Genomic DNA, 10,964 nt, shown 5'->3' with positions numbered 1-10,964 from the left:
CCCCCCCCCCCACCCTTCCTTTTTCTCTCTTGCAGTTCAAGAGAATGTTGAATCGGGAGTTGACGCACCTATCTGAGATGAGTCGGTCTGGGAATCAGGTTTCCGAATTCATCTCTAACACCTTCCTAGGTAAATGAAAGTCTTGTGTACATGCACTCAAAATCACACAAACAAATTCAGCAATTTGATTTTTATAATCCACGTCAAATCACCACAGAACATTAGGTCCCAAAAATACATCCAAAAATACAAATATCCACAAATGTTCAGTGGCTCACACTGATTCCCACTTCTTTGTTTTGCTGCAGTGTTTTTGTGGAGGTTTAGTACATGATGGTAAGCTGTGCAAGTTGCTCTGGCAGGCTTGTCTGTGGGGGTGTAACATAAAACACTGCGCCATTAAGCTTTGTCTAGATGTTTTTGGCATCAGGCTCAAATTGGCCATTAAAATATATGTAAGAAATGTAAAATTCTCCAAGGATTAAAGGAAAAAAATATATTTAAGGTGGGTGGCTATTGTAAAAAGTGCCATTTGACTGACAAGGGAGCTTGTTAGCCAGAACTGGAGAAAGTGGATTGCAACTGGATGCTGTCAGTGTGGGTTGCACAGATCTGAGAATATGTGGCGTGAGCTAAATCTATGTATATTGTATTTAAAAACATGTCTTCTTCTATTTTTGTTACACACGTGTACAAAATGCTTCATGACCATGGTACAAAAAACACACGATTAAGTCACTGTAGAGGAAAATAAATATAAATATGTAAACCAGCACTAGTGGGACAATCAACCAATTTCTGCAAATAGGTATAAAGTTGGCTTTTGACAAATGTGTTATTTACACAGAAGTGTGACGACAGCTAGAGGACATCAAGTTGAAAGTTGATAGACAAGTGAATTATTGACTTAAAAGAAATATAGATTGACAAACAAAAAGTATAAGGCAGACAGAATGCACCTAGATGTAGTTAAGACTATTTATAGACACTGTGCTTCCGATCAATTGGTATCCTGATCCGGTGTATTGTGGTTTTCGGGTCCCTAACAGCCAGATCATAGAAAGTGAGAGGAGGGTTGAGGAGAGACAGAGAAGAAGCAAACAAGGGAGGTAGAGAGTGAGGGAGCTGACTGCAGTAAGGGAGAAAATAAGAGGTATAGAGGATCCCCCTTTGCTGGCAGGGAGATTCAGTGACTCATCCCTGTCTTAGGGCATCTTTGTCAGCAGGGACACCTTGTTGCCCCCACACCTCTCTCTCTCTCCTTTTCCAGACAGAGATGACTATCGCTTCAATAAAGAAGTCAGGATTCCCCTCTTGTTTGTAGAAAGAAAGAACATTAATGAAGAGTGGGGGGAGGGGGAACAAGGGGATGGCCCAAGGACCACGGATGGCCTGTTTTGGCCTCAGCTGTTCAGTAAAACTGTTTAATCTTTTCATCCATAAAGATTAGTATCACATCAGTAATGCACTTGTTTTTGCTTTATAATCCTTTATTATAAAGTCCTCCATTCAGACTCAAAGAAAATACATTTTCCTGCCATATACCTGGTTCTGCAGAGGTCATTCTTATTTTTATTGTGTCTGTGTTTTTAATTTTCCAGTGGATGGAAAGGCAGACAGTTTAAACAGTGATCATGGAGCCTGGATAATTACCTAAATAAATAAAGATCTTTCGTTTCTCTGAATGGGCCATTTCAGACCAGGATTTCTGACATTCTATCCATATGAGGATTGTTGGTCAACAGCATGCTGGTCATTCACGTGTGCCTTTCCACCGCCACAGCTGTCCTCGCAACATAATTCTGTCATTATTCCCTTTGATCGGCCAGCAGCAGAACACAACTAGTTTAGGGAATACACTGAAAGATATTCAGCCCCCCACCTTCCCTGCTGCATCTGGGTCTCTCACAGGAGCGCTTATGGAGGAGGATGAAAAAGAAATTGAAATAAACGTGGGAGATGACAGAGTAGAGGGAAGGAGAAGGAAGAATTGGAGAGACAGAACAGAGCATAATGCAAGAGATTTTTCCTTCAGGTGATTCTTTTTTTCTCTGTAAATCAGTGTTTAAATTAAGATAAAAGAAAGGATAAGATGAGCTAAATGCAAAAGAGACCAAAGTGAAAACAGAGGGAGGAAAAAACAAATAAAAAGGTCTGTCCATGTCCGACTGAAACATTATAGGCCAAAATGTGACAGAGAGGCTTCATCTGGTGGAACATGGATACCAGGATCATGTGTACTGTGAAACAGAGTGCATGGCGTATATTGGCACTTACTTATGTAGAAATGGATGATAGTAATAACATGGCAAACTTGTCCGTCTCTGATCGCTCACACACATTAACAGGCCACACAAACACCACACTTCAGTGGTTCTAATGATGGCTTGTAATAAAGTAGAGGGCAATATATTGCTCTTCCCCTTGTTTCCCACGCAACACATGTTTGAGAGCGCTTAATTGCCCATTCTCAATTACCACTGGAGGACTGAGACACAGAGAAAAGCAGAGAAAACAGTGCGAGAGAGAAAGTGATTATTTGACTTACAGCTGGTAACTGAATAACCCTCCACAGGGGAAAGCTGATAGGCCAGCGATGAGCTGAGTTGTGGCTTGATAGATTAGTGCGCAGCTCACATTTGTGCCGATAGCCAGTCAGTCCCTGCAGGATGTTTTCTGTGTTTATTTTAGATAAAATGTGATCACTGGCATATTATTATATTCATAATAGTTTTTTTCTAAAGGAATATTACATAAAAGCCTTGAAGGTTTTTGGTGTACTTTTTGGACTTCATACTTGCTTCAGTTGTTTTCTTTGTGGCCACACTAAATGTGGTTGAAGAAACTTACAAATGAAATAAACCAAACATAGAAATCCCAATCTACTCTATAACTAAAGCCGTGGAAGATGGAGCAGTTTATTGAAGGGCCAACTTTATGGAGCTGCCTTAACTGTGTAGGCTCTCAGTCTGTCAATGGACTGACTATGAGAGTGAAAAGAACAGGAGATGAGATGTGAGCCACCTGCTGAGTGATGGGGGGTATGGGGGGGTTTAGAGGGACAGATAAATGAACAGTAGGAGCTCAGAGAGAGTGCGCGTGGAAGACAGGGCAGCATGAATGAACAAATGAATGGAGGCACAGATGATGAATGTATGAATCAATAAATCCCTCAGGAGATAACTAGCTGCAGGTGTTTCTGTAGTTAAAGTGGACCTGGGTCCTCTGTCAGCCATTGATTCTCAGTTTTTATTGAGAAGTAGATTAAATTATTAGACTCATGCTGTATGAGGTCAACTGGGAATTTTAAGCACTTCTTCCTCACAATGTCCTCACTAAAAACAACAAATCTCTATTGTCCCCTCCCTCAGACAAACAGAATGAGATGGAGATGCCGTCGCCGACATCCAAGACGAAGAAGCAGCAGAAGCAGCAGCTGATGACACAGATCAGCGGAGTCAAGAAGGTCTCCCATGGGCCGTCTCTCTCCGGCAGCAGCATATCACGCTTCGGCGTCAAGACCGATAAGGAGGAGCTGCTGTCCAAGGAGCTGGAGGACCTCAACAAGTGGGGCCTGAACATCTTCACTGTTTCAGAGTACTCCCACAGCAGGCCTCTTACTTGCATCATGTACGCCATCTTTCAGGTAAGAAGTGTCCGAAATTCTGCATTCTGCTGTGTCTTCACTCACATAATTGTTGTTTGAGAGAATTAAGAGAATTCCTAAATATTGTTGAAATGTTGTTTTCCTAGGAGCGAGACCTGTTAAAGACATTTAAGATCCCCGTGGATACGTTGGTGGCCTACATGATGACATTGGAAGATCACTACCATTCAGATGTGGCCTACCATAACAGCCTGCACGCTGCCGACGTAGCCCAATCTACACACATCCTCCTCTCCACTCCAGCGCTGGATGTAAGTTATAGTATAAAGGAAATTATTGTACTCTGTTTTAATACCTCACATCACAGGGCTTTGTTAGCTAATGGGAGTAGATCTTTCTTAACTCTGGATGTTAAAGAATTTCCTCTGACTTGGGTACCAGTGTGCATCCACAGAAATAAAGGAAAACTAATTTAGAGGAGTTAGCTCTTACATCACCTTATGTGCCACTTTCCTGGTTAGCGACATAAGCTTTGAAGAGCTCAAGATCCTTCCATTTAATCATCTTTACCTCCCATTACTCAGGGAACTTCCTTCTTTCCACCAGCACTCGTCCCTCCATGCCTTATTTGTAAAAGAATTTCCTACATGCATGTTCTCACAGCTATCTTTAAATTTGATTAGCTGGTAGGATAGAGTCAGGTCACAATGCCCAAGACTTCAGCTCTTGATTTACTCTTCTTATCTTATCATTCATGTATCAAAGCCAGCAGACACAGTGTTATACTCTCTCACAGTGGCATTTTACAGAAAGGCAGACAGCTAGCTTGTTACTTGATTGAGGAAAAAATGGCATTGATTAGTCTGTTTTTTGGGAGGGGGTTTTACCTTCAAAAAAAGTTAAATGATCTTTTTTCCCACCCTTTCTCAGGCGGTCTTTACAGATCTTGAGATCCTAGCAGCCATCTTTGCTGCAGCTATCCATGATGTTGACCATCCTGGAGTATCAAACCAATTCTTAATCAACACCAGTAAGTCAAAACATTTCTCATAACAGGACTGAGTTAGTTAATGTGTTGCTTTGTTTTAAAAGATATAAACTGGTGCTTTTAACAATTTAATAAAATAAATTATTATATTAATATCTCTTTTTAACACCTTTTCAGACTCTGAGCTGGCACTAATGTACAACGATGAGTCTGTGCTGGAGAACCATCACTTGGCTGTGGGATTCAAGCTACTACAGGAAGACAACTGCGATATCTTCCAGAACCTCACCAAGAAGCAGCGACAGTCCCTCCGCAAGATGATCATCGACATGGTAATATATGTCCAGATTCATATCATTTTCTCTTCTACTGTCATCTCAATTTCAATTAATCCACCTGATCAAATGATCCGTATGCTGAGGATGGTGTTTTTTTCTCTCTTTTATTCAGGTTTTGGCCACTGACATGTCCAAACACATGAGTCTGCTGGCTGATCTGAAGACTATGGTGGAGACCAAGAAGGTGACAAGCTCTGGAGTGCTGCTGCTGGACAATTACACCGACAGAATGCAGGTAGGTGTTGGTTATGCAAAACAAAAAACTAATAATAGTAATGGTAACAGCAAAAAATAAAAAAATATCTTACATTATATGGACTGGGAGTTTGTGATTGGACATACTGTAAGCCCTTCATCTCTCTTTTCCCAGCTTTTAATAGCTCCAATCAATAGCCAGTGGTCATTAGCCTGCCTCCTGTCACACCTTTTCTCACTCCAAAGCACATTATGGCACTAGCCTTAAATGGCGGTTCTACGAGAATCTAATTTCTCCTAACTGTAATTGTTGTAAAGTATTTTTCCACACTTGGCTCATTGTTTCCACATATTACAAATGTTCTGCAAAAGAAACCCATTGGAACATTTAGAGATTTCTTGGGGAAATAACAAAAAAATGAAAAGGATGAGCCCAATGCAAGCATTTACTAAATTGCAATTCTGTATTATTCATTAGGTGCTGCGTAACATGGTGCACTGTGCTGACTTGAGTAACCCCACCAAGTCCCTGGAGCTGTATCGTCAGTGGACTGATCGTATAATGGAGGAGTTCTTCCACCAAGGAGACAGAGAGAGGGAGAGGGGAATGGAGATCAGCCCTATGTGTGATAAACACACAGCCTCGGTGGAGAAGAGCCAGGTAGGCAATCAAGGACATAGAAACTGCATTATGCACAACAAGGATGTATAAATTCACATATGTTCTATGTTCTAATTGGCCTCTTCTTACTCCTTTTCAGGTGGGTTTCATTGACTACATTGTACATCCTCTGTGGGAGACCTGGGCCGACCTGGTCCACCCTGACGCCCAGGACATTCTGGACACCCTGGAGGATAACAGGAACTGGTACCAAAGCATGATCCCCCAGAGTCCCTCCCCGCCCTTCTACGACCAGGTCACACACGGACACAGTGGAGGGACTGGAGGTCAGGGAGGCGGGGAGAAATTTCAGTTTGAGCTCACCTTGGAGGAGGAGGACTTGGATGGAATAGAGAAAAATGGCGAAGGGGAGGAGGACGAGGAGGAAGAAGAAGAGTTAGAAGAGGAGGAAGAGGATAGTCTAGGAGATTCTCGTTCTCCTCCACTGGACTATTTGGAAAATCAGGAGCTTGAGGAGGGCAGCATGATGGAGCCGGCAATAGAGATTGTGACACATGAGGCGTCGCCCACAGACACATAGGGCTTCCATCATCAGGCTCACGTGGTGATTTAAAAGTTTTTTGGCAAAAGAGGGGAGATCCTCTTGCAGCTGTGTTTAAGCCCACAGAAGCAAGGGCTTAGTTTGGTCCCGCACAGGGGCGTCTTGCACTTGGGTGTTTGAAGCAGACACGGACGGACAGTTTCAGTGAGTCGGCTTCAGAGTTCTCAGGAAATAATTACTGCGAACATTTTAGTCTTGATGGACAGGCGAGACTGAGGGTGGAACATGAAGGATTTCGGCCAGTTTTGGAAATAGTACTTTTCTTTTCTGGACTGGCATTAAACGGACATTGACACTACTGAGAGACGTTTTGTACCTTAAGACTTTTTTTACAGATATGAAATGATCTAGAAGTAGCATAGAGTAAGATCTACTGATGGATACACATTTGTATAGCAAGAGAAAGAGTTTACTTTTTTCCTGTACCATTTGTGAAAGGACTTTTGTGTGCCTTTTTTACTATTGTCTTTATAATAGTTTTTTATTTATTGAACACACTAGTATGTCTGTGAAATGTTTTTTTTTCCTATCTGAAAGAGCAAAATCTTTTTTATATGTTAAAAAGAGAACAGTCTTCCATGTATTGGGCAATAGAGAAATCCAAACAAATGTCGACAAACAACTCTTGGACAAACTCATCGGAATAGGGAACCATTAACACCCACATTTTACGCACATTTTCTTACTTTTGTTTTTCATCCTGAGCACAATGTTATACACGTGGAATTCAGACGCTTATGGTTCACTCATGGTTCATGTTACATGTTTAGTTTGTCGCTTTCTCTATCAGATGTCGGTCCATGAATGTCACAGTCACATTAAATACATAATCTATTTTCATACTTCATCTCTCTGTACATCATATCTACTCTGGTCTGCAGACCATTGGGGCCTCCGATCTTTTCACAACAGAACTTTACTTGTAATGCCAAATCTCAGCAAGGATATGAAATCCTTCATTTAAAACTAAATGGTAGATATTCCAGATATTCAGATATTCCTGCTAAATTTTTAGTGTAACTTTATTGGGACATTTCCTATGTAAGATTTTGTCTTTTTGACTTTTTTTTTGTTTTTGTGGTGTTGTGAAAAAGAGGTTAGTCCAGTTCAAACCTTCATAACCTACATGAATCTACCACAAGGTGAAATCAGCAGAAATACAAACAGCTCATGACAACAAGCTGCTTAGATCTGTGATAAAATGAGAAACAAAGTCTGCCAAGGACGAAATGCACAACAGCGGTGAATCTATTTTTAGCCCACAGGTATGTTGCAGTTTTAATAATCCTGTTAGATAGAACAGGTCCTGACCCCAGACCTGCCTAATGTAACGCGCCCCTGCCACTCTGCAATCACGCCCGGACCAGATGATTAAAGGTGCTCTTACAGCTGCCTGTCTGAAAGACGCTCTCAGGCCCTAATCAGCTCCACTATTCACATGGTTCACAAACCCCTCTGGGCTCCACGGACACAACCCCAAAACAATCAGGCTATTTCTTCCTCACAATAAAAATCCCTCAAGTGCAGCGGCTGCTCATTGACGTCAATTGATTTTTTTTTAACTCTCCCCCTCGGCTGTATCATGTTTCCAGGACAGTCGGGTTATTGGGATTTGGTACAGATGGAATTGCTGGACTTATCATGGGAGACTATTCTGGAAAAAAAATATGTGATAAGTAATTTCTCTAGTTTTGAAACAGACCAAAAAACGCCTCTTTGTGTTTCTGAAAATGGTTTGCAGACCTCACATTTCTACGGCCTATAGCTTCCACAACAGATTTTATGGATTTTCTAGTTGCATCTATAATCACATCTCTCCATTTTCACATTGGTTTACTGATATACTCAAGAGGTACTTCATCTAATTTCACTCCAGCATGCTTAAGTGGCAATCGTTTGTGTGCAGCATGTATGTTGTATGTATGTATGTATGGAAGGTTTTGTATGTGTGTGTGTGTGTGTGTGTGTGTGTTTGTTTGGATGTGTTGACTTTGTCATCAGGCCTTATCCCATCACTCCATGCCTTTGTCTCTACTGTTTGTCGCTAGGAGCTCAAGTTGGTCCTTTTTGCTGTTTATAACAGTGTGTATTTATTCTATACTTTAAGCTTGTAAATAAGAAATACTGGTTCAGTGTAAAATCTATTTTAATTTATATGCACTTGCATTACCTGGAAGTGGTGGTGTCTAATGTGTAGAAGACTCTGGATTAGAGTCTTTTTATATATGTATTATATATTGTTTTTTATATATATAAATACATATAAGTATATATTCGCACAATGTTTTGAGAGCCCAGCAGAGCAGCAGCTAAAGAGACTCGTTGTTGTCACATGAGAACCTTGTAACTACAACATTGACTTTTTAATTTTCACATAAAAGTTCCTCTTTTAATGAAATGTCACAGACAATACAAGACTTTATATTAAGCTTATTATGCATGAATATTAAACCAAAAATGTTCCCACTCTGACATCACCTGAAATCATAATATCATGGTATGTTTTCGTATTTCTGAAAATTCTTGTTTCTCTCTCTGTGAAATGTAAACTTAGTTACATTTCTTTAATAATAGCCGAAATGTTATAGAGGACTTTGAATGTCCTCATTTCATTTCTTAGATACTTTTGTTTTTGGTAGAAAACAATTTTGGTTCTACTGAGTTTTTGAAGCTACAAGGTTTTCATCTGACAGCAGCAATTTGGTAACCCAGAAGCAACATAGAGGACATGTTAAACTACATGTGCTTGGATATAGGATACATACAAGCTAGCTAGGGAACACAGAACCTTGGTATCAAAGTGCAGAAATAGCTTATTTTCTCTAAGCAGCTTGTCACACACAACCTAAGCTCCAGCATTTGAATGCAGATTGCTGATATATGAGGCCAGATAGATACATGTTTGATGGACAAACACAAAGCGATTGTCTTCTTTTACACTTAACGCACTTCATGTAAAAGTAGATAACACAGGGATGGTATTGGTAGCATGCTACAATACGCCCGGCACTGACGTGAATCATTCTGAAATAACAACAAAACATGATCGTATGTAACTGATTGTGCTAATGTGTGAACTCTTTCTGACCAAACTTGTTAGCAGTTTTGAAATTCAAAAGTGTCAGTATTAACATTGTTTATCTATGTTCAAGCTTTTTTGGTCCTAGTTGTTTCAAAATGGTTAGCCAGATTTAGCACTATCTGCATGAGAGATGGTTTTTTTTTTTTAATTGTCAATAATATGTTCAAGTCCGCCAGTTGTTGCAGGTGGGTTATTAAATGTTTCACACAATGTATGGTATTATATTGTATATTGTGTTCAAGAATACATCTGAAATACTTTTTCTATTAAGTGATTAAAAGCAAAGCATGAATATATTCCTTCTGCCTCTGCAGTTTTTCCCCCTCATAGCCTTGTGTCTTTACTTGGGGTTTGAACAATACATTGGGTGCTTCTGATGGGTTTCAACAAGTTTGTTGGGTTTTGTTAGACTGTATCCCAAAACAAAACTGTATGTAGTGAGCTCCTTGATCTTGTGCTGAAAAAAGAGCCTCATCCCTGCTGGAGGCCACTTGAGGTCTTTGCTGCTGCTGACACCCAACCTGACCAGTGAGCTGTGAACCAATTGACAGATCAAACAACAATACCATTACAAAAACAACCACTGCATCTTCCAACCCATGAAGATATTAATCTGCAACATAGCAAAACTAAACTCTACATTAGTTAAATCAAACATGCAAATTAGAGGCCGCAAATATACGGCTGCAATTAAAAGCTATATTCATTATTGATCAATCTGTGAAATACATGCAGTTTATATAAAGTATCAATGATCTATAAAATGTCACATAAGTGAAAACAATGCCTATCACAAACTCAGAATCCAAGATGACTAAAGCCAAATATATTCACCACAATATTACATACTGTAGATGTGTCTAAGAGAGTGCTGGAATGGTACATGAATTAGGGGTACTCTACTACATCAGACAGGAATACTTTACGTGATATTTTTACAGGAATACTAAGTCTGAGGTTGTATTATTATTCAATTGGGCTTCTGTTGTGAAAGTCAAGTTTAAGTTCCCACAGTTGGTCTAAATTAAAAATCACAAAATGTTAGCAGACCCTGAACCCTCCTCTGAGAAACAAAAAACACATCAAACTCAAACCTCAGGACAGTGCTATAAACTAAAATATTATACGTATTCTTTACTAAATTGAGTATTGTGTATTATGTTACTCTTCGTTATCTCAGATGTTGCTGCTTTTGTTGGAGGTTTAGCTGTAATGTGCTGAGACAGGAACACCGTGTGACACAGACTCAGCACCACCGCCCACACACAAACTGACAGGACTGTCCTGATGTGACACAAGGCCTTCACACACACACACACACACACATAGACATAGGGCTTATATTTTTACAAACACTACAGGTGCTTTGCAAGGCCTGTTCCCAACATATACAGTAAATGTTTTTTTCATCTTTTCATTGATAATGTCCAACTACTTAAATGGCTAGCAAATCATTTTTAGAAGATACAAAGTATAAAATTGATGACCTCTACCAATGAGTTAATGCTTTTTGTCTCTGCATGTTTGTGTG

General features: G+C 40.0%; 1 protein-coding gene across 5 annotated transcripts in view; it reads left to right on the top strand.

Moving 5' to 3' along the window:
* pde4ba (phosphodiesterase 4B, cAMP-specific a) overlaps positions 1-9,731 on the top strand; it is a 168,742-nt gene extending 159,011 nt beyond the window's left edge. For all 5 annotated transcript variants that reach the window (XM_034881114.1, XM_034881115.1, XM_034881116.1 and 2 more), the window contains 8 exons: positions 36-129; positions 3,372-3,646; positions 3,754-3,918; positions 4,538-4,637; positions 4,773-4,927; positions 5,046-5,168; positions 5,607-5,789; positions 5,890-9,731. In XM_034881114.1, coding sequence (XP_034737005.1) covers positions 36-129; positions 3,372-3,646; positions 3,754-3,918; positions 4,538-4,637; positions 4,773-4,927; positions 5,046-5,168; positions 5,607-5,789; positions 5,890-6,330 — 1,536 coding nt within the window. In that variant the 3' untranslated portion in view covers positions 6,331-9,731. The remainder of the gene's footprint in view (positions 1-35; positions 130-3,371; positions 3,647-3,753; positions 3,919-4,537; positions 4,638-4,772; positions 4,928-5,045; positions 5,169-5,606; positions 5,790-5,889) is intronic.
* Positions 9,732-10,964: the final 1,233 nt, after the last annotated feature.

Source organism: Etheostoma cragini, chromosome 9, assembly GCF_013103735.1.
Source record: "Etheostoma cragini isolate CJK2018 chromosome 9, CSU_Ecrag_1.0, whole genome shotgun sequence".
Lineage (NCBI taxonomy): Eukaryota > Metazoa > Chordata > Actinopteri > Perciformes > Percidae > Etheostoma > Etheostoma cragini.
The sequence above is the reverse complement of the archived record's forward strand: the minus strand, read 5'-3'. Positions and strand labels throughout refer to the sequence as shown.